At 53.0% G+C, this 22,039-nt stretch overlaps 6 protein-coding genes across 6 annotated transcripts; 3 read left to right on the forward strand and 3 right to left on the reverse strand.

Annotated features, from left to right (window-relative positions):
* Window positions 1-41: 41 nt before the first annotated feature.
* Window positions 42-7,222, reverse strand: GUITHDRAFT_116849 (hypothetical protein; the record flags this gene model as incomplete). Its single annotated transcript, XM_005823906.1, has 33 exons — window positions 42-93; window positions 147-193; window positions 312-389; window positions 435-515; window positions 563-640; window positions 786-848; window positions 1,046-1,117; window positions 1,166-1,211; window positions 1,451-1,517; window positions 1,849-1,906; window positions 2,061-2,117; window positions 2,165-2,221; window positions 2,342-2,386; window positions 2,436-2,513; window positions 2,591-2,655; window positions 2,846-2,929; window positions 2,975-3,007; window positions 3,298-3,459; window positions 4,027-4,099; window positions 4,241-4,266; window positions 4,430-4,490; window positions 4,910-4,996; window positions 5,169-5,225; window positions 5,377-5,434; window positions 5,485-5,578; window positions 5,640-5,732; window positions 5,913-5,967; window positions 6,018-6,092; window positions 6,284-6,378; window positions 6,427-6,505; window positions 6,716-6,776; window positions 6,824-6,903; window positions 7,214-7,222. 33 exons carry the CDS (start codon window positions 7,220-7,222, stop codon window positions 42-44), a joined length of 2,226 nt encoding a protein of 741 aa, XP_005823963.1.
* Window positions 7,223-8,196: 974 nt separating this feature from the next.
* GUITHDRAFT_116850 (hypothetical protein) lies at window positions 8,197-10,254 on the forward strand (the record flags this gene model as incomplete). The annotated part of the gene is made up of 14 exons (XM_005823907.1): window positions 8,197-8,281; window positions 8,356-8,548; window positions 8,599-8,653; window positions 8,702-8,854; window positions 8,915-8,983; window positions 9,032-9,113; window positions 9,173-9,253; window positions 9,306-9,340; window positions 9,425-9,469; window positions 9,716-9,787; window positions 9,836-9,901; window positions 9,957-10,035; window positions 10,082-10,162; window positions 10,211-10,254. The coding sequence occupies 14 exons, from the start codon at window positions 8,197-8,199 to the stop codon at window positions 10,252-10,254; spliced, it is 1,140 nt and encodes a 379-aa protein (XP_005823964.1).
* Window positions 10,255-12,295: 2,041 nt separating this feature from the next.
* On the forward strand, window positions 12,296-13,003 carry GUITHDRAFT_145341 (hypothetical protein; the record flags this gene model as incomplete). Its single annotated transcript, XM_005823908.1, has 1 exon — window positions 12,296-13,003. The coding sequence occupies one exon, from the start codon at window positions 12,296-12,298 to the stop codon at window positions 13,001-13,003; it is 708 nt and encodes a 235-aa protein (XP_005823965.1).
* Window positions 13,004-13,113: 110 nt separating this feature from the next.
* Window positions 13,114-15,427, reverse strand: GUITHDRAFT_145342 (hypothetical protein; the record flags this gene model as incomplete). Its single annotated transcript, XM_005823909.1, has 16 exons — window positions 13,114-13,260; window positions 13,317-13,406; window positions 13,456-13,548; window positions 13,597-13,709; window positions 13,829-13,932; window positions 13,977-14,060; window positions 14,101-14,187; window positions 14,231-14,349; window positions 14,394-14,440; window positions 14,471-14,489; window positions 14,553-14,605; window positions 14,657-14,750; window positions 14,787-14,828; window positions 14,880-14,930; window positions 14,982-15,033; window positions 15,393-15,427. The coding sequence occupies 16 exons, from the start codon at window positions 15,425-15,427 to the stop codon at window positions 13,114-13,116; spliced, it is 1,230 nt and encodes a 409-aa protein (XP_005823966.1).
* Window positions 15,428-16,964: 1,537 nt separating this feature from the next.
* On the forward strand, window positions 16,965-17,422 carry GUITHDRAFT_145343 (hypothetical protein; the record flags this gene model as incomplete). The annotated part of the gene is made up of 2 exons (XM_005823910.1): window positions 16,965-17,040; window positions 17,181-17,422. The coding sequence occupies 2 exons, from the start codon at window positions 16,965-16,967 to the stop codon at window positions 17,420-17,422; spliced, it is 318 nt and encodes a 105-aa protein (XP_005823967.1).
* A 170-nt stretch (window positions 17,423-17,592) lies between these two features.
* On the reverse strand, window positions 17,593-19,920 carry GUITHDRAFT_145344 (hypothetical protein; the record flags this gene model as incomplete). Its single annotated transcript, XM_005823911.1, has 13 exons — window positions 17,593-17,628; window positions 17,698-17,743; window positions 17,840-17,948; window positions 18,020-18,146; window positions 18,370-18,426; window positions 18,478-18,599; window positions 18,653-18,956; window positions 19,046-19,099; window positions 19,143-19,235; window positions 19,293-19,462; window positions 19,508-19,622; window positions 19,678-19,746; window positions 19,906-19,920. 13 exons carry the CDS (start codon window positions 19,918-19,920, stop codon window positions 17,593-17,595), a joined length of 1,317 nt encoding a protein of 438 aa, XP_005823968.1.
* Between the last annotated feature and the right edge of the window lie 2,119 nt (window positions 19,921-22,039).

The raw sequence follows: 22,039 nt of genomic DNA on the forward strand, positions 1-22,039 counted from the left end.
CCACGACTACAATTTGATCATCATAACAGCACTTTGCTCTCTTAGAACAAAAAGTATCTTTGAGCAAGAGGAAGCCGATCGGCAGGAGCACAGCTGTCAAACCAAACCTCATCATCATCTCATTCAATGCTTAACGTCAATCTCACCTGAGCTCCACGCCATCCGCCGTCACGACATACGTCTCCGAGTTGACCTGAACGCGAGTGTAAGAAAATAGAAGGGGGCAGACAAGGAGCAAGGAAAGTGGTGACAACAAGAGAAGGAGAAAGTTGGAAGCAGGCTTGGGAACAAGGAAAAGAACGACGATCTACGTTGATGCTCGGAGTTGCGTCGTTGTACTTCATATCTTTCTTTCCGACGGTCCTGGTCCCAGTCACTGCAACTGCCCTCTGCCTACAGGGTAAGAGGAGAAAGCAGGACAGGCAGCACGGGACCTTCTGCAGGCCGTAGGAGGCGACGATGCCCTTGCTGAGAGACACTTGCGACACGAACGTGACGCAGCTCTGCCCGATCGCCTTCCGCCTCTGGTCATACCCCCAGGCCTCCTGCTCACAAGCTCTACCTTAGGGCCGAAGGAGCCGAACATCGGGCGCATCATGACAGGCTGGGGAGTGGGGATGGAGGCGTTGGGGTCGCCCATCTAAGAGTAGTGTCAGGAAGAGGAGAGGGAGACGGAGAGGCGGGGAAAAAAAGAAGCAGAAACAGGAGCAGAAACAGCAGAATGGTAGGAGGAGGAGGAGGAGGAGGAATGCCTGCGCCCATGCGATGAAACCTCCCTTGAGGACCATCTCAGGTTTGGCTCCGAAGAACTCAGGTTTCCAGATGACAAGGTCTGCCATCTTGCCAACCTACACAAGGAGAGTGAGGAGTTTCAACTTCGTAGAGCAAGAGAGGAGGGAGGTGGCACATGGCGCGAGGAGGACGGGGTAGATGTTGTGGGACGATGGAAGGCGCAAAGAAGAGAAGGGGATCATCGGAAGGGAGGAGCATCGGGGGATGATGGGAGACGAGCAAGTTGGAAGCCTGTCAAGGGAGAGGGGGAGACCTCGATGGATCCGATCACTTGGGAGAATCCGTGGGCAATGGCAGGGTTGATGGTGTACTTGGCGATGTAGCGCTGAAGGAACACCGTCAGAGCTTGCGGGGAAGAGCAGGAGCAAAGGACCTTGACGCGGAGGTTGTCTGACTCCTTGTCTTCAGGAAGAGTCCCGCTGCATGGTGCGGCAGGTAAGCAGGGAAATAGATCTTTGAAGTGGGGATGTAAAACTTGCGGGGTAGAGCAAAAGGAACAAAGGGCCAGGGAGGGCGGCGCAAACGAGCCGAGGAGGAGCAGGTGGTAGAGTTGCAGATGCAGGTGGAGGTGGCGGAAAGGGAAGAGCGAGGAGGGAGGAGGGAGAAGGGAGGAGGGAGGAGGGAGGAGGGAGAAGGAGGAAGAGGATCTTTAGTTTACCGCTGCTGCTTCATCTTTGCAGCAGTCTGCCACGTCCTTGCAATGACCTCTCCGATTCTTCCCATGGCTAGTGCAGTTGAATGTTATGCACAGAAAACGGGGAAGCAAACGAGAAGCAGGGAGGGGGAGGAGGGGAGACCGATGATGTTACGGGAGGAGCGAGGAACAAGAGTGTTGTTCACAGGGAATAGTTGGTCAGATTGTTTGGGCTGGAAAGAGGAAGACGACAAGAAAGAAAGATGACAAGGACTGGAGAGTGGAGCTCATGAGAAAGGGAACGCAGAGCTATGCAAGGGGGGGGAGGAGAGAGAAGAGAGGGATTGACAAGACAGAGGAAGCGGTCAAGGCAGAGCACGACAGGTGAAACAGACGTGACATGGGAATGGCAAAGAAAACACCTTGAGAGTCACTGGACATGATGCAGATCGCTCCCATGTCATGAAGAATGTCCTCGGCCTGAACGTTGCACAAATTCAAGACGGATACGACAGCCTGTTGCCCCAACCCCGCACAGCAGCCTCCCCAGCAGGGACGCAGGAAGGTGAGGGCAGGAAATGCGGGGAGGGGGGGGGGGGACGAGCAGCCGCCATGTCGATAGTGTCGCACTCACTTGAATGGTCTTGTCTCGGATCCTGGACTCAGCGAAGGCCACGTCCTCGGAGATGTTCTGCGAGCTCCCTATGAGGAGCAGACGACAATATGACAGCCAGGCACCTTGTCAAGATGATGACAGACCATGAGCATGTCAACATGCTCGTCGATCGTGTTGATCTGAACTCACAGTAAGTCTCCTGTACCTTGACTGCTCCCAGCTCCCAGCTCCCAGCTCCCAGCTCCCAGCTCCCAGCTCCCTCCCTCCACTCTCTCATCCCTTCCAATCTCCTTCCTCACCGTGAAAGGCTTCGTAGGGTTGGTGGAGGAAGCGATGACGTTTGCCTGAGGAGCGTCAGACGAGCATTCAAGAGGATACCTTGACGTCTCTCACCTGCGAACAAACTTTGATGATGTCGGGAGCATGCCCGCCTCCTGCTCCTTCGCTGTGATACGTGTGGATGGTTCTGCCCTGCAGAGAGTTTTACCCTTCTTCCTCCTCCTCCTCCTCCTCCTCCTCCTCCTCCTCCTCCTCCTCTCCCCTTTTACCTTGAAGGCAGCAATCGTGTCTTCAACGCAGCAACTCTCGTTCAGAGTGTCCGTGTGGATGGTCACTGGGAAGAAGAGAAGGGAAAGTCAGCAAGAGAAACGAAGAAAGAGAAGGAGGAGGGTAGAAAGAAACATGACGGAGAAGAGATGGATAGAACATAGAGACGGAGAAAATAGCAGGAACAGGGAAGCTCCGGGCGAGGGGAAGGAGGGAGGGAGGGAGGGAGGGAGTGAGGGAGGGAGGGAGGATTAAACCTTGGATATCGTATTCCTCTGCGATTGACAAGCAGGAATCGATAGCAGCTGGCGTCGTTCCCCAGTCCTCGTGCAGTTTCAAACCTGGGCAACTCGTCACTTCCTTCCCGCCCCCTCTCCTCCTCCCACCAGCACATCCAGCCTCGATCATCTCTCGTAGCCCTGCAGGTTGACAAAGGTGAGATGCGGTATAGCACATACGAGGAGGCGCGAAGGAAAGGGGGGAGCAGGCGTGGTAGAGGGAGCGAGTAGTAGACAATGTGAAGACAGGGAGAGAGAAAGGAGGAGGCTATATCCAACGAGTGCGAGTTGGGAATGGGCGCCTTGGGTAGGAGCACAAGGGAGGTTGGAGGTTGGAGGTTTGAGGTTGGAGGTTTGAGGTTTGAGGTTGGAGGTTGGAGGTTGGAGGTTGGAGGTTGGAGGTTGGAGGTTGGAGGGAGGAGCTGCAAAACCTTCAGGCTTCGACGCGTTTCCTTTGCCGGAGAACCCGAAGTTGAGAGGGATGTTGTCCGTGGCCTGGAGCATCATCTTGGTGTAGAACGATCCGTCCGTGCATGTCGTCGCGTTCGTTCCCGTTGCTGGTCCTGATCCTCCGCCGTAGAGGGTTGTAACACCTGCACATGGGTTGAGCTCCTGAGCAGAACGTGATTTCACTCTCATCTCCCATGTTCTTCCTTCCTCTGCTCCCTCCGTCCTCCTCCTTTTCTCTTACTTTCTCTCTCCTCCTACTCTCTCCTCTCTCCTACTTCTCCCTTCCTCTTTCCTCCTTCTCGTTATCCTGGGCATCGTCGCTACTTCTGCGCTCTCGCGTAAGAGATTTACCAGATGCAATTGCGTCGAAGGCTTGCTGGGGGCAGATGTAATGAATGTGGGTGTCTATCCCTCCTGCGATTTACAAGGCGACGAGTGATAAGAAAGGAATCAGCCAGCACAGCAAAAGGGAGGGAGGAGGTAGAGAGAAAAGTGAATGGAAGTAGGGAGAGAAACGGAGAGGAGATAGACTGGAAGTACAGAGGAAGATGTAGGGAGTAGGTAGAGGGGAGGAGGTAGAGGGGAGGACGAGGAGAGGAGCAGGTAGCGAAGAGGGGACGTAACGGAGACAGCGGGCAGGATAGTGATAAGAGAAACTCATGGATCATGTGCCAGTTGAGCAAAGGATGGGCAGAGTAAAGATGTCACACCTGCAGTCACGATAGATCCCTCCCCAGCAATGGCTTCGGTGCCGGGACCAACAGTCATTCCCGGGGTGACACCCTGATCAGTGGAGAAATGTCAGGGTGAGAGGAGAAGAAGTCGGTAAAAGAAAAGGATTCTTCGTAGTATGTGTGGATGGATGAAAGGGGGGATAGGCATGCGTGCGATGTTTGACAACTCTTGATAACTTGCCTCCATCACGTCAGGGTTGCCAGCCTTGCCGATCCCTGCAGGGCGGAACATCACGGAGAAACGCGAGAAGCAGAGGAATAAAGAAGGAGAAGAGAGATACAAGGTCAGAATGCGCTCAGAGAACAAGCAAGAGGAGGGCGACCAACGAGATAGCTGGGGGACAACAGGCAGCAGACATGCAGGAGGGTCGAGACGGACCTGCGATCTTTCCATCCTTGATGCCGATGTCGCACTTGTAGATACCCGTGTAGTCGACGACCTGTAGCAAACAGACAGTCAGATAGATCAAGAGACAGCGAGACGAAGGGGAGAAGCGACTAGTCCTCAAGGGAGGGAGGCAAGGGGGGTGGGGGGTAGGGGATGAAAAGGAAGCAAGAAGAGAGCTGGTCAAGGACGAGCAAAGCATGGGAAGACAAGGAGCAGCGCGCTGGTTTACAAGAGCGTTCGTGATGACACAGTCCAAGCAGTCGACTGCACTTTCTCCTGCTGCTTGCCCCATACCGTCGCGCAGCACCTTCAATAGCCGTCACTTCTTCGACCGAATAAAATCTCTAGCAGAAAGTTGAGAGCGCAAAGAATGAAGTCTGGAGCCCTTAGAAACAAGCAGGATAAACATCAGATGTGCAGATGAGCTATAAAGAATGAAACTTTTTGATCGCAAGAATGGGTTGACTTTACCTTTCCACCTCCAAACTTGCACTCGTCGCCGTACACTGTATAGTCTTTTTCGACTTCGATGACAAGCCCAGTGTCTCCGAGGTGCACCTGAAACATCGTCAATCAAATCTCTAATATCTCCTCTCATCTTCTTTGCCCCCCTCCTCCTCCTCCTCTACCACTAAACCAACGTCCTCCTCCTTTGCGATCGAAAACTGGTTCCACCTCATCCTCTCTTTTTCCCGGGCCATTCTCATCGCAACCCACAGTCAGCTCTGACCTTGTCTCCTGTGGTTGGGCCAAAGATGTCTGCATAGTGCTTGCGGTCAATGGTGACCTGCGAGCTCGCACGTGAGATGAGAAACAAGAAGATCGACATTCAGTGATAGCAACAAGAACATCGGAGAGAAGTTCTCACTGACAGGCGGAGGAAGAGGAAGGAAAAGGTGACAAGGAGGAGGAGGAGGGAGGAAGGGAGCCTGGTTCACCTCCGTCTTCGCCTTCTTCTGCGTATGGGTGACATCTTGCGGCTTGTGCTTGAAGCCCCTCCACAACACGTCAGCATGGGAAGCCGCGCTTCCTTCCCTCCTCCTCACTTCTCCGCGCATCTCTTGACGATCTCCTCAACGTTGGAGGGAGAGTACGGCCCGTCGACAATGTTGTTGCCTCCTCGGATCACCTTGTTTCCTCCTGCAAGCATGAGCAAGATGGCAAAAAGATCAGTGAGACCACCAATCACATGGGAGCTCACCGATAGCAACGAGGGAGACAACCTTACTCTCTCCCGGCTCGAACCTTACAGCCGTTCCAGCAGTGATGTTCAGCCTCTTGCCGTAAGCAAGACCTTCATACCAGAAAAATATCAATTGGAGAGGTTTAAACGCATCAAAAAAGACAGTTCAAGTAGACATGGCCAAAATCATGCACGCTGAACAAAGGACATGATAGACCAGAAAGCAAAAGCTGCTTGACATAAAACCACCCAAACACAAGATCTAGAAGTCACAACACAGCTTCATGGCACCTCTGTCAAACTCCAGTCTTGAGTTCGCCTCGACAAAGTGATAGTGACTTCCAACCTTGGCCATCAGGTCAACCAGGAGCAAGTCGAACTCCCTCCCCTCCATACTTGGATCGGCCTGTCTGCAAGGTTGGTGACGGTGATACTGACGCTCTCGCGATCTTTGTTGAGGATCAGAGACCCCTGACATTCAAGTCTCGTCAGACGAGCTCAGTCAGCTGAAGCCATCATGCCTTGACGGGCACAACAGCTCCTGGACTTTCAGACTCGAACTGCTTCGACTAGCAAACCAGCAGTCAGCAGGGAAATTCCAATGTCCCCTCGACTGGCAAGCAGCATATCCTCTAACAAAGCAAGGCTGAAGAGTAAGGTACCGGGGCATCGAACGCCGAGAGGGAGGGCTTCGGGAGGAAGGAGCCATAGAGAGCGAGGTCAAGGTCACCATCCTCGAGGGTGATGGGGGAATGTACTGCACCCAAGTCAAGAAGCGAGGAAGCAGCGAGGCTGTAGCGCACACCGGTCACAAGTTTGGTCCCATCGGGGAAGGTCCCTTCCACCTGCACCTCATGGCAGAGAGCTTCTACTCCCTCAAGCACCTACAACGCCAATGGTTGTCAGTGGTTGCTGTCGTCTGATTTCTGGATCATGGGGTTGAGGCATCGGGAGCATTCGTCAGATGTGATTGTACCCTATCTGACTATCATTTTCACTAGCTATGACTGTACCCTATCTCACTGGCAATGATTTTGTATCATATCTCAGCCAGGCTCTCGCTGATACAACGTCCCTTGAGCGTGAAAGCGTACCTGCCTCTTTCCGAGCAGCTTCCTTCCAAGGTCCATCAGCTCAGCGCAAGTCTTTCCATCGCTGAGGGCATGCGCATGAGACTGAGAGGAGCGCGATCATGAGCCTACCGAATGAACTCCAGCACGACTGTAGCAATGAGAGCAGTGGCCTCGACGTGGTTCAGCCTCAACCCCCTGGCGAGTCGCTTCTGCGCCAGCGAACCACACTGATGCAGGAGGAGATGATCGATCTCTCTTGGAGTCTGAGATCGGATCCCGCAGTCAGCCACGTAAATTCCTCAAATGGCGGTGAGACAGGCGATGAGGAGATGAAAGTTATAGGTAGGAGTTCAACGAGGAGAGCGGTCAGGAGTGGGGTAACGTCCCAGGGGATCAAAGAGTAAGAGGGGGTGGAAGATGAAGCAGCAGGAGGCGGGAAGGCAGGGTGCACGCAGGAGCATGGAGGTGAATGAGATGTGCCGGCATGACAATGCTGCCACCGCCGGTCGAACGCGCTACCAGTTTCATGGCGACGACGGCTGGGGGAACGGAGGTAGTGTTTCCACAAACATACCAAACTTTGAACCTTCAAATCAAATGCTAAATCAAAATCAATGAAATTGTGTTTTGAGTGTAGAAAACTTCATGGGTCTTTTTCATTCACTCTGTTGAAAAGTGCCCCCATCGGAATTTAAATTCGGGATCCAACCCCCTGGTTTTTAGCCACGGCCTTGAAGCTTTTCCGACAAACTTTATAACATGTTTTACTCAACAAGGTTTTATCTTTTAGTCAATATGTATAGGTTTCTTTTAGTTACTACCCTCACTCTACAGTAAATATTTTACTTAAAGTTTAAAAAGTTTTTCTGTGGAATATATGGTTATGAGCCTCATGTGTTATATGTCGACTGAGGCGGGTTTCCTTTGACTGTCCACCCCACCCATCTCGCCCTAACTCCGAAAATGGTCAATTTGACCGGTAGTCTAGGTACTCCTGTTGCCATGCCCCGTGTCGCTTCGTCAGTGCATGCGAGCAACGGGGGCAGGGAGGAAGATGAGGGGAGGAGAGCATGGGTGACTCAGAATGCTGGATGGTTCTGAAGAAGAGGATGATGGTCGCATGAAGCGTAGATGCACTGATGAGGAATGACATCGAGGAAATGCGAGGCCATGGTGATGAGCGAGGGAGCTATTTACTAGCATGATCGGGAGAGGCAAATCAAATGGGGGATGGATAGAAAGAGCTATAGAAGTCGTGAAACAAGGTCGGTGCTCAGTCTTTCCTGTAGAGCTACTCATAGAAGGACTCGACTGAAAGCCGTGCTATGCGTATATGGACTGGGATACAAGGTGTAGGGCATTGGCATGATTAGAAAGGTGTATGAATATTGTCATCGCTGTCTGAGAGAGTGAGGAACGATATTGAAATCACGTTATTCACACCCAAATAGATTCTATGGTTTATACCTATGGTTGTTTCTGAGTTGATCCCAACACTTCAGATGGCGGTCGTCGTTACTAAGAAGAAGCCTTTCCTGAGCAACGCCGCGCTTGCGGCTCTGGGGGAAGCAGGAGCAGGGGCTGTAGGTAATAGACACTTCTGTGCCTTCAACTGCAATGGCGAGTACTCTTGTGGTTTCTGATATTGAGCTCTCAAACAGGATCCATAGTCTCGATCCTCGCGCTCTATCCCTTGGACACGACCAGGACGATTCTCCAGGTGATGAGACTGAGACGCGGAGAGATCACTGAGAGAGAACGAAAGGTTCGCATGCCTCCCTACGACAAACCCATGCCTTTCTTGAAGCTTCTGGTGCACATCTACCGGACAGAGGGATGGCAGCGATTGTACAAGTGCGAAGAGATGATTCAAGTTTGCTCAAAGCCTGACGATCTTGTGATAGAGGACTGCCGTCGGCGCTGTCCGGCTCGGGTCTTTCCTGGGCGCTCTACTTTGCTGTGAGGGACCAAGAATGTGAAGCGCTTGTTTGGCTAACGTGAAAGTAGTGGAACGAGTTGTTCAAGAGATGGCTCAAGTCACTCAAGCACAAGAAGAACCCTTCCCAGAGCCTGGTGACCATCAAGCTGACCGCCATCGAAGAGATGTTGTCCGCCACGGTTGCGGGGATCCTGACCACAGTCATCGTCAATCCGATTTGGGTGAGAAAACGTTTGAGATGCGATAGGGAATGGCTGGGTGCATTAGCTGAACACATGCAGGTTATCAACACTCGCCTCAAGATTGCAGCAAAGAAGGCCTTCGGCAAGAAAGAAAACTCCAACGGCAAGGTGAGAGGTCCGAGATGCTTCGGGAGCGAACCTTACTGCCCTGTCAAGCATCTCCAGTCTAACGGAACCTCCAACGGGTCATCGCACCATCTGGCAAATGGGTCGTCCAATGGCACAAAGGAAAAGGGCGGTGAGCCACGGAGAACGGGATGTAGAGGATGCAGCGACGTGACTGTGTGCTGGAACAAGGGACGGAGGTCACGAAGATGCCCACGGCTACTTCACTGACCGAGCTCATCCGGAACGAGGGCATCCTTGGCTGGCTCTCTGGTTACTGGGACCCGAAGAATGGAGATCAGCGCTAACTTTGATGTGAACGTAGGTATCGTTCCTGCCGTAGTCCTGCTCATCAACCCGGTACGAACTCTTCTGTAACCCCCTTCATTGCAACTGAGACTACTCTCCTATACCCCCCCTTCATTGCAACTGAGACTACTCCAGGGTATTCAACTTGCCATCTACGGATGGTTCCGCAAGATGATTCAGGTCTTGCTCGCCTCCTTCTAATTGACTTTCCCATGAGTCTCAGCAGCTCTTCCTCTTCAGAACCCCAACCCCACCTGCATCCCTTCATCATACCCCTTGGGATCCGTGCCTCCCTTGCCCCGTGATCCTTATCCTATCTCTGCCTCAGCAGCCCTCTCCCCTCTCTCCATGAAAAACAAAAGATTTTCAACCATCAAGCGCTGCAAATTTTGACTCTGACATGGCTTTCTCCTTTTGGGGCTTCAGAAAGCAAGGGGTGGGAAAGGACCCAAGCCCTTGGAGGCGTTTGTCATGGGTGCTGTCTCCAAGTTTTTCGCGGTTGCGACATATACGTCTTAACCTGCTGCCATGACTGTTTTCTCGCAGGTGCTTCTTACCTTCCCTGCGCAGACCATCAAACTTCGGATGCAAGCAGGGCTGAAGGGAGAGCAGGTGGCGATCATGATACTGACCTCTTCTGTTATCCTTATCATCTGTCGTGCGGTAGGCTAGTCACTACCTCAAGGACTTGAGGAGAGTGAAGAGCTTTTCTGAGCTGATTGAGGTTATCACATCCATGTGGACAGGTTGACCAGAATGCGGAGAACAGGCCGGCGCTGACGAAGCTTGCAGGTGTTGGCAACAAGATGGTCACTTCTATGCTGCATTCCGCAGTGATGTTCACCTTTGTTGAGTTGTTTCGTGCCTTCAACAGTATGATCCTGGCATACCAACTTCTCCTCTCGCTGAAGCGCTTGGCAGGAGTGATTGGTAGACGGCGTAAGGCGCTGGCGGCAGCTCATTGAGGTGATTCAAACTTCCCCGCGGTTTGAGGCAAATGTTGAGTTCTCTTGCAGACTGCTGCCGGCAGCGAGGCCCCCGGGCTGCGGGGGGGCTGGGGATCACTCAGCAAGAACTTGGCTCGCACTATGGCAGCCGCGCAACGTGACTGATGCTATGGCAGCGGGATGGACTCACTGGCATTAGCAGGGCATCAGTGATGCTATGGTAGCGGGATGGACTCACAGGCGTCAGTCATCGGTGTGACAGTGCTTCTGCTCAGACTGGCGTGCGACTCTCCCGACGGCCCTCAGCTGCACTGCCAGCGCCTTCCGAAGTTCCAGTGCACGACGGGGGCCGCCGGGCCGATGAAATGTGCCCACCGCCGCACGGCTACAAGAGTAAGTGTACGCCGAATCTTGGACTTGGCGCCGAGACCGGCGCTGTGCTGGCCGGGCTCAGGCGCCGCGTGGGCCCGGCGCCCGGCCAACGACTTGCGGCGACGCGCTTGGCCAGTGGCGGCCCGGCCGCCGGCCGCTTCGTCGCCTCAAGCTCACTAGGCTGGCACTCAGGAAGTAACTTAGTAACTGGTGGCGGCGGCTCCGGCGAGGCAGTCCGGCGCCGAGTTTCAAGGCTGTACGACGGTCAACGGCGTAACTTACTTGAGCAGTGCGACGATTGCCCGCCGGCCGCTGAGAGGCAGCCCGGCGCCTTCAGGCTTTGCCACATTGCCCGGCCAGTGCCACCAGTCACCGCGGCGCCGTCGGGCGGAACGGCCGCGGCACCCGTCGGTTCATGAAAGTTGTAAAGGAAAATCGCCGGGCCGCCAACTCAGTGGCGGAGTTTTCAAGTCAAGTTCGCCGCGGCCGCGCCGCGTTGCCGGGGCCCATCCCGGCCCATGTGTTGGATGATTCAATTTAGTGATAACCGTGTGCCACGGTGTGACATTGAACTTTGGTGAGCAGTGAAATCGAAGCCAAGCTGGCAACTTGGCATGGTGATTCACAAGTGACTTTCATCAGTGAATCATGATCAGGGCCTGAGTGCCGCTCAGCGGCTTCGCGGCGGAACCGTGCCGGCCCTCCGGCCGCCGGGACTCGGCCGGGATCGGACTCGAGTACGGTCCGATTCACCGTCACTGTGGTCCCGGATCGGACTGGGAGCCTCGGAGCACGGTACGGTACGGTCCCTGGGCCCGGCGTGGCCGCCGCGGCCGGGCGCGAGCCTCGCCCCCCCCCGGGGCCAGTGCCGTCCCAGCCCGCGGCCGTTGTGACCTGAGCCTCGGAGTGCCGCCGCCCCCCCCGCGGCGGGGCCCGGGCCGGCCCGCCGCGTGAATCTCAGTTGTCACAGTGATCGCCGGGCCCCGACAGGACTCCCGCCGCCGGAGCGCTGTTACGGCGCCGGAATCTCATGCTCTCAACAGCATCTTCGGAGATACCGTCGCGGCTTCACCGACTCCGAACACAGAGTCAGCCGTCCGAGCTGAGCGCCGATCAGAGTCACTCAGTGACTCTGTGACTCGCCGGTCCGGGGGGCGGGCGCGGCGGCGGGCCCCGCTGGTTTATATGAATCTGCTCAGGCCACCGTGATTTTAGTCAATACGGCCTGTAAGCCTTGCGAAACCAACGTGACCCGTCAGCCCTCAAACTGAGACAACAAACAGTCACGAGGACACGCATGGTTCGGGGTGGTCAATGGCAAGCTCGCCCAGCTTCAAATCCCAAGAAGACCACAAGGCACCACAACAAAACTACCCATCGCATAGTAGTGATTGAGGACAGGACAGCAGGGTCAGACTCAAGGCTCGGCGAAGAGGACAGAAGGTCACGCTGTCAAGAGGAAATGGTTACAAGCTGACGAGGTAAAATCTGGAGATGACATCGGCCCCTCTAATGGCTCATTGAGGCCTTACAGCAGTCACAAGGGAGTGCTGACACGGACACCACGAAGTGTGGACTCCGTGAGTAAATTATGTGTAGTAAAGTCTGGAGTTGGGGCGAACCGTTGTTTGTTCCCTTCCCTCGTGAACGATAAGAAGTCAAAGGGGAGCGACGGCGAGGCCAGGCGATGGGAAGCGAGCACAAGTCATTCATGGCATGCGAACACGGCGAGGACGAAAAAGCTTGTGTGCGAGATAGAAGAGGTCGAGCAGTGGATGCCACGGAGAATGGTAGCGACTGTGCTTCATGCCATGATGTGAACAATCAGCCGGAGCATTTTGAGCAAGATGAGCAAGCAGAAATGTGGACAGAATACGGAAGGGCGATCGAGGATCTAACGAAGAGCACTCTATGTCCATTCATCATGGTTGATCTATCTCGTGACAACAATCCTATTCTGTTCGCCTCAACGAGCATGTGCGAGATTGACGTTGGTGTTCAATGGCATACGACGCATAGGACATCTCTGTGGGACTACCTTGAGGGAAAGTTGAGTGACTGCGATTACTCAGCGATCGAGAACGCCATGCGCCAACCTTTTGTTGAGTTCTCAACATGCTTTGAATGGGCGCCAGACACCAGCTCTAGCCAATGGCTGCATGTGTCCCTGCGGCAGGACGATAAGTTCAAGTGCCCGTTTGTCACGATCTGCTTTTACGATGTGACGAACCTGGTCGAGCAATATGATGTTCAAAACCTCGAGGACAAGTGCAGAGAGATTGAGACCACACAGCTCTACACTTGCACCACGTCCTTCTCTGTTCTCCATGCCATGATGATGGATGATGACAAGAGCGAGGCCGATGGACTTGAGAATGAGACTCCCTCACTGTAAATAGTATATGATGTTTAGATAGATTCATTGAAGCTTTCTTTGATTGAATGTTACGATTAGATCTCCGCACAATGCAAACAATATACAACACTGTCAAGCGGTTGCTGCCTTCACTCATTCAGCTGGTGAAAATCGTGGCTGGAGATTGTACAGCAAATGTACGTTTCTACGTGCTTGACCATAAGATGGTTGGCTGCCCTATGGCTGATGTAGGGTGGGTCTCGCGAGTCATAGAGAGAGTCTGTAAGATCTCTAGCCTGCAGACGAATTCATTGGAGGGTCAGCTGCCGATGCTTTCTCTATCATTTCTCACCACAACGACGTTGAAGCCCTCCCTCAACAGCTGACGGATCCCGAACGGCCTCTTCAGTATGCACTCGTTGAGATGCACTCCAGTCACAACCTCGCATGCCATCAGGGCATCTTGTCATCATGTGCTCCTCACTTCACACCACGTTCTTCATGCCGAGCCTCTTGAAAGTGCCAACAATCTCATTGGCGCTGTCACTCAGCCCGTCCAACGGGAAGATCTTGATGTCCCTGTTCTATCGGTAGACCATGAGAGGCGAGGCCTTTCGAGCTCCGAGGCATACCTGGTAGTGCGATTCGTCGTCCCATCTGGTCGGAGCCTCGGTCTTGCCATCATCGCAGCCACCGCCTTGAATCGGAAGCGTCGGCTCGTCATCGAGGGGCTCGACAGACTGACCTGCGTCGATATGTCTCATGCTCTCTTGTCAAACGGATGTCATGTGATACCCGCATGCCTGAGTGAGGCAGACAGACATCCCTCTTCTGACATACACCATCTCGAGCTCTGCATCTAACCAAGGCAGCCTGGCGTCAGGCGTAGGAGGATGGAGGGGATGGAGGCTGTTGGAACCATTCGTTCTCGCTGCTCGGGGTACTCTGCCCACATCTCTTCGACCCCGCTAAGACACGTCAAGAGCAAGGCACTGGAAGATGAGCTGAAAACCTGCTGGGAACATGCACGATGAAAACTCCAAGGTCTCTTGCCGCCATGATAGCGCGATTGATATCCCTAGCTATCTCCATTGACCTGAGATGTGCTGGTTGACACCCTAGGACTCATTCATCACCAGAAATCAGTCGGATCACTTAAAGATTCACAACCATGGAATGCCCACATGTCGATGACTAGGATGGCTGTTTCAGAAGCATTCCACCTATATCAGGTGAGGCACATAAAAGCAAGCACCAACTGTCCACCTCTCTTGTTTAGACCAAGGTTGGCCATCGCTCTTGTCTGTAGTGCCAGTCAAGGCAGGAAGCAGCTCGCAACCGAGTACTGAAGCATCTCTTGTGCACCACAACGCTGTCTTGAGTCCCTGAAGCAAAATAAGAGGCACCGCAACAAAGTCCGCCAACATACTCGTTCTCTCTCCAATAGGGCGTTGGATTTCTCCATGAGACAAGAACCTGGCAAACCATCTCATGATTGTAACATACCTTTCTTCAGCACCTGATCCTGTCCTGAACATCCAGGTCAACAGCAAGCAGCCCATCCCTTCCCTTCGCCAGCCAGACACACCTTGCGGCCAGCGACGTGATACGCAGCCAAGTCTTCTGCCAGCTGCGACTGCGCTGTAGAAGGATCACCCATGAGATGGCTTCGATCAGTACATCGCCATTCACCTTCCAGGACATGCTGTCCGGCAGGCAGAGGAGGGATCGTGAGGATGTGAAACTGTCTCGTCCGGTTCCCCAGTGGGATCGCCAGGGCCTTAAACTTGTGAACACTGGGTTGCATTCCCGGCAAACGTACCAGATCCCCGTCGAGAAAGACCTCCACGCTCTGAGCGTTGAGCTGATAGAGGGTTCGAGTGACTCGAGCGATGATGAGCGGAACTGCATGTACCTCTCGTGGATCCACCACGGAGGAGAAGAAGTTATGGACCTCCAGTCTCACCTGAAGAAATTTACAAGTCGCAACAACATGCCCGGCCCTCTGCAAGAATACCTTGAACGCGCCCCATACTTCTGACCCGTCTTGAGGCGCTGTAATCTTCACCCTGGCAGATTCATATGAAGTTGCCAACCCCGGCAAGGCAGCGAGTAGCAGATGTAAAAAGATCCATTTCATCTGAAACCTCTATCGTCTCTTTCTGCTTGTCTGCGCACAGAGCTCTGATTTCGTGCGAGAGAGGTCAGCTTGCCCTGCAAAACAGAGTCAGCCGGTTTAACTGCTTCGAATTCCCTCCGTCCCTCCGTCCCTCCGTCCCTCTCTCCGTCCCTCCGTCCCCCCATCCCTACCCTCCCTCCCTTCCCTGCCTGCCCGCCTGCCTGCCTGCCTGCCCGCCTGCCTGCCTGCCTGCCTGCCTGCCTGCCTCACCTCCCTCCCTCCCTCCCTCCCTCCCTCCCTCCCTCTCACCGTGATGAGTCTCGCCATTTCGTGGTTGTCACCATCGTTTTCTCTATGTTCGAGCTCGCCTCAACGAACACTCATTGTGACGACTGAGTAAACTGCCGCCCCCGGGATCGGCTCGGGATTCAGTTGCCCGGGCCCGGGATAAAAAGAAGATGAAAACAGCCTGGCAAGCAGTTTAAAAGTGCTTTTTAGAGGGCCCCGCGCCAACAGATCTGGTACTAATCTTTACTCAATCTTGGAACGAGTCGCCTGACGTCTTAATTTTACTCAAATCAGCACCCTACCTCTCGATCTTTACCCCACCCCCTCCCCGACAGCATCTGGACCAGGACCCGTGCTATCCAACGCACCCCTCCACTATGACTACCCCTACCTACTACTGTGCAACTTGCCTATCTTCACCCCCTCATACCGGAAATACTTTTGACCACCCCACCATGCTCTGTCCCCGATTCAATTCACCTAGTGCCGCGATGGTAGAACTGCCCCCTACAACAATCCTAAGACCCTTCTAGAACCCTGACCACCTACCCAGTATTTCTAGCATCCGCGACCGGTACCACTAGGGGGTACGCCGACTGTTAAACCTACAAGTTGGTCTGGTAGGGTACTTGATCTACGGGTATTTTCATGGTTAAATTCAAGGGTGTTGGCGGTACTCTTGTAGCACAGGACCCGTGGTACCTGCTCTAATCCCATGCTACTCGCCACCCCTTCAGCCTCCTCCTACACCTGCTCCCTCTGCCTCACAATGATATGCTCGACCCTGCCCTCCTCAAGACCTCCTCCCTCCCCCTCCTCCCTCCCCGCCTTATGTTTGTACTCCTCCTCTTCAGCTTGCTCATGCCTTTGCCCCGCAAGAACCCTTCTACTTCGCCAACCCCTGGATCTTCCCTTAACAGAACCCTGCAACACTGCTGAACCCGTTCGCTTCTTTACATCCTGACATTCCTCCTCCTCATTCATGTCTGAATACCATGGGTCATCGATATCTTACTTACACCTCTCTTGTCGTTGTCTTGATCCTTGGTGCGCTCCTCCTGACAGCCTCCTTCGTCAACCCTATGATTCATGCTGTGTTCCTATACTAGACTTTTCCATCCTCCTGCCTTGTGAGCCTTTACCATCTTGTTGCTCCTTTCAGCTACCGTATTTTTCTCCTGTGTAACTCTTTCAGTGTCATGCCTTGCATGTCTCCGTTTGCCGTCTTCACGTGCATCCTTCTCATCGATGCACCCCCTCCTGTACGCCCATTCCTCATGCCGCTTGTCGCCGATGACTGGGATGATAGCGAAATTTCAACTTACGTCCTGCCCTCTCTCTCTTCTTCTCTACTCTCCTTTTCTCAGAATGCATGAACATGAATAGCTGCACTTGTATCATGCCAGAAACGTAATTTCACCTGAATGTCCCGATATCCTGTTTTTCATGGAATACTACGCTTAATCCTAAAGAAGCTTTCAACAGCACTTGTCTTGGAATTCTTTTGATTTCTTTGTCACTAATCTTTTTGTCTCTCAGACAAACTTCCAAAGAACCTGGTTGATTGAGCTCCGGGATCAATCCTGGATGAGAATGTTTCGAAGGAAAATTTTAGCGGGAGCGCGAGCTTTTGCTCCCTCCCATAACCTCTCACATCAACAGCATCAAGGTATTCGTCTCAAAACTCTGATCCTCTCTTCCCCTCGACCTTCAGGATCGCTCTCCTCTTGTGAATCGCGCATGATTGCTCCTCATTTCGAGCATACTGTAGTGTTGTTGCCTTTTCCAGCTCCCTCACTCCTGGCGCAGGAACACTCCCGATTCAACACAGCACTGGCTCTCCGAATAGGGACAACATACTTGGCCGTCACCTGAAATATGATCGTCTCAAGGAGGCGATCCGGAACTTCAACCACACTCAGCGTTCCAAGGGAGACGAGGACCACGATGGGATTCCTTGTGTCAGCGTCCGTCCGCACCCCCTCCCCGAGACTATCTCGGTCAAGGACATCCCGGACAGGATTCTGCCCAAGTACTCCCTCACCAACTGAGGTGCTCCCGCTCCTCATGGTTGGGACCGTCACATCCTGCTGAGTGAAAATTGTATTGTTTTCTTGCTTGTTACATTTAGCGAATGGTATTAAGTTTTCACGCAATGATGGAATGAAGGGCTTTAATGAGAACACGTGACTTGTCTCTGATTTCTTGACGATTATCTCCATCATACTACAGCGATGTCTGAAAACTTGCTCAGTCCCTGTTGGCAAACCAAAAGAGTCACACAGCAAAGATTACATAAAAAGAATAAAACAAGCTCAACACTGACCGTCAGACTCATTCTCTTGAACTTGATCGATCGAAAACCTGGTCCCCTGGTTGAATTTCAGATTGAAGCTGGAGAGAAGAGGAAGAGCCTAGCGACGAAGGATACATGGAAAAAAAGGATAGGCAAGAGAAGGTAGCTATACTTCATCACGGTCGGCAACTCCGAGCAAGTGTCGTTGCTCTCCTGCTCTTCCTGCTGCTGTTTCGTCTCACTCGACTCGGTCGGCTCAATATTCTCTTCATCCGCTGATGCTGCGGAAGAATTTTCAGCGCTAGGCCGGAGGGGACTCGAAAGGGAGACTGGGTGCTGATAGTCAAGTTACCTGCATGTCCTCCTTTCAACCTGCTGGCTACTTTCACTTTCTTCCAGATCTTGGATGGTCGCTTGTTCGTCTCTCTTTTCTCCTCTAGGACGACATAAGACGAGTACAAGGAAACACGCGCAAGTGCCTGGCAGCATGTAGAGCCGCGCGGGGATCGAGAGATCACTGAAGTTGAGCTGATTTGCAAAAGGTGTCAGGATCACAGGAAAGACAGGTAGATGTGAAGAGCAAGGACTAGTACACGAAAGAGTCAAGACGAGGAGGAGGAGAAGAGAATGAGGGCAGGGGCAGGGGCAGGGGGAGAGGCAGGGGCTGATGAGAGGGCGCAGGTTTTGATAATGAAGCTAAACCTGCACGACAAAGGAGAGCGTGTGACAGCCTTCTGCCCCCTCCGACCATCGTTGGACCTGGTGACGCGAGTCAGACTAACGGGGCGCCGTCCTGCTCCTCGTCGTCACCTGCTCTCTGTTGCGCTCAAGCAGCTCGGCGGGCTCGGGGATGGTCATTGCAAACCTTGACCTGATCTCCGAGACCAGGAAGTCCAGCACTTGCTCTACCGTCAGCCTCGCTGAAATAGCTCCTAGCAGGATGACGTCCATCACAGTCGAATAAGTTGCACTGCTGTAAGACTACCTCGATCTGATTCGGAAGCTATGGCACTCAACAACGTTCCCCCCTTCTTTCCGACGTCCAGACTTCGGAATGTGGGTGTTATCCCTGTCGACTTCTCCTCCACTGCGATGCGCTTGCTCCTTCTCCCTCCTGCCATCGAGTCTTCCTTGCTGACCCTTGTATCTGCCTGGTTGTGCTGCCGATGCATCACACGTTTCGTCTCTCCTTGCAGCTCAACAGACAATCGAGTCTTTCTTGCATGCAAGGGGAACAACAGCCCCTCTTTCTTCTGATCAACAGAATAAAAGCTCTTATCGTAGGAGATCTGCAATCATCTCAGGCTTCGTCAGGATGAACATCACATCAAACATGTCTTCTCCCCCTGGTGCTATACGTTGCTGTCTCTCCTTTCACTTGCATCCACTCTGCGACGTCCACCGAGTTTCTCGTCGTCTTCTTCCATCCCCGCTGCCCCTCCATCAGACCAGCAGCACCAGCAGGGTCTCTCTACCTCCTGCAGGGAGACTCCTGGACCTGACGGTCGAAGACGGCTCGTCTCGCTCACGTCCTCTTGCGCATGAGCTGACGGGAAGCTGGCTCGAATCTGGTTCACGCCATCATCCCATCATCCCATCATCCCCAGCACTGAGGCCTTGCTCACCTTTGCGATCCTGTTTCTCCTCATCCTATGCTGCTCTGCGCTTTCATTTCCTCCCAGGCGAGTCACAGCATTCATGTCCAGCGGATGAATCTTGGGCAACGCGGGCTTGTGATCCAGGCTCGTTGCCTGCAAGGACGGATCTGTGAACTCTTGGAAGTATCTTGGTGCAGCTGCAGAGCTGTCAGCAGAGCTTCATTCATGCCGAAGACAATCACCTTTCTTCTTGGCGTTCACCACAGGGGAGGACGAGGAGTAGATGGGATAGGGGACTGGAATTTTTTTGCCGATCCCAGGCAATGCATCCTTGCTCCAGGGAGACTTGACGTGTTTCTAAGAACATGCTAACGTGAGCAGATGAGACAGTCGGGACTGGACGATGACATACCTTGACGATAGGGCTCTTTGCCATGAGAGTGCTTGCCATGCGACGATCCTTGGGGGTAACATTCTTCTCCTGCTTGAGCACAAGTAAAAAGACAATCATAATGGAAGAACATCGTTCATCCAGACAACGCATGATCAAAGTTCGAGAAGTTCCAGCACAAGACGTAGATCATGTATAACAAAGTCGATGAGACAACTTTTGTTTCCATCTCAGGGGCAGAACGCTTACATTTCTTCGTGTCATGGCCATAATCCTTGGAGATCGTCTCAGCCTTGGAAGAGTATCATCATCCAATCTGGTCCGCATGTCTCCCTCCTCCTCCTCCTCCTCCTCCTCCTCCTCCTCCTCCTCTCGGACTTGGATTGTCAACTTGCGCTGCATCTCGTCACACCCCCTGAACCCCAATCCTCTTTAAACCCCACCCCTTTCCTTGGAGTTTTGCACTCAAGGTCAGATACCCTGACTTATACCTGAAAAAATACCGGTCAAGACACTACCCTACCTAGTTTCTATCACCACCCTTCACCCTCTCTCCTTGTGAATTAACGGACGATCGCTTACGTGAGTCAAACTTGACAGGAACATTGTGAACCGAACTCGATCAGTCCGCTGCTCTCAGTGCGTCAGTGAGAGAGCTCAACGACTTCGAGATATGCTCGATCATGATGTTCATCGCTACAGCGACGAGAAGGATGACGGAAGGGTACTACAATCATCTAGGAAGGGTACTACAATCATCTAGGAAAGGAAGGATACTACAATCATCTAGGAAGGTGTGTACTACAATCATCTAGGAAGGGTACTACAATCATCTAGATAAGCACCAGAAGGATATGACACCTTAGGTCAATAAGTTTGATGAACAGATTAATGTAAGATTGCCTTGCAGTGCGATTCATACAACCGAAGGAATGTGCGAAGGGGTTGGAAAGGCCACAGCCTGAACCAAACTTACAGCTGCCTCTGCTTGGCTTGTCTCGTGGAAAAACAAAGTGACCTCGAGGTCTCCCAGCTCGACGAGCAACTTGATCGGCAGTGAGTCTTTCACAGCGAGCAAGTTCCGAATCAGCCCTCGTTCAAGGCTGCTTCCAAGTTCCAAGTTTGATGCCGTGAAAAATTCTGCCAGTATCCAAGCGCTCGGACTTCAACCGTCGTGACCGTGTCCTTGGCACTGATGAGTCCGTTGTCAAACCCCGAGGCCTTACAGGATTGACCTTCAGCGAAGCTCAACAACAACCTGCGCTGGAATTTCTCTACTAAGATGAAAGCAGAGTGACAGAAGGAGATCTATCTCTCTTTATTCTCACATGTCTGTTTGTGTCTGGCACAAACAGACGTGGCTCATACACCAAAGGGGGAGATTGACCACCTAGTTCCGACGAGGATGATCCTTTCACAGCTTCGAAGAGGGCTGTTCTCTCCTTGGGAATTGACAATCTTTTCTCGTTAGATGTTGAACTTCCCGTCAGCCCTTCGAGAGGCAACTTTTCTCTCTCGCAGAGTAAAACCCCCCGTCCTTTCATGCCAGCAGGCTGCTTCCAACGGGTTGTACTCCACAAGACCCGCCCTTCCTCTTCAGCATATGGGTTACTGACACCGGTACACGCTTCCTGCAACAAAGACCTCCAGAGGGGTCCTTTTCAGCAGATTGATTCACATTTGTGGGTAGAGTATCCTGGGTTATCCTCCAGGAGAAGTCAGTTTCGAGCACGAGTAAGAGACAGCCAACTGTCCTCTCTTTCCAGTAAACCTTTCTCTGACTCGGGCTCGGTTCCTATGAGCTCTCACACCTGTGAGCCTCGTCCCCCCCCCTTCCGCCGGCAAAGAGACCACAACCATACGGCCTGTTAGAGGAAGTGAAAGTCGAGGAGTAAAACTGACAAGCTCGATGAAGAAGTTGAGTGATGAAGGGTGAGAGGAGGGGAACTTGAGGGGTGGAGGTGCGGAATGATGGAAAGATGGACGAAGGGAAGGAGGAGCGAAGGAGGATGGTTGTATCTCTCTATGACATCTCCTACTTTCCTCCAAGCCTCGGATCTTACTCAAATGAGTTGTCTGTGCATGAGCAGGTGAAGACTGTGAAAGTGAAGCAGGGAAGGAAAAGTGAGCGCGAGAACAAGCGTGCTCTCTCTTCAAGCTGCTCTGAGCTGCTTACGGCTCTGATAGCAAGCAAGCTTTGTTGGACTGTTACATGGCAGACAGGTGACACACGAGACAGAGCATGGAGAAGATGGGAAGGTAGGGAGGAAGGCAGACAGGCAGCAAACAGGGGTTGTGGAGACAGATACATACACAATGGAACATGTGACAGATCCCTTGCTCAAGCAGTCCACACTGCTGGCATGTGGATCTGATCAGCATC

The sequence above is a fragment of the Guillardia theta genome (assembly GCF_000315625.1).
Source record: "Guillardia theta CCMP2712 unplaced genomic scaffold GUITHscaffold_101, whole genome shotgun sequence".
NCBI lineage: Eukaryota > Cryptophyceae > Pyrenomonadales > Geminigeraceae > Guillardia > Guillardia theta.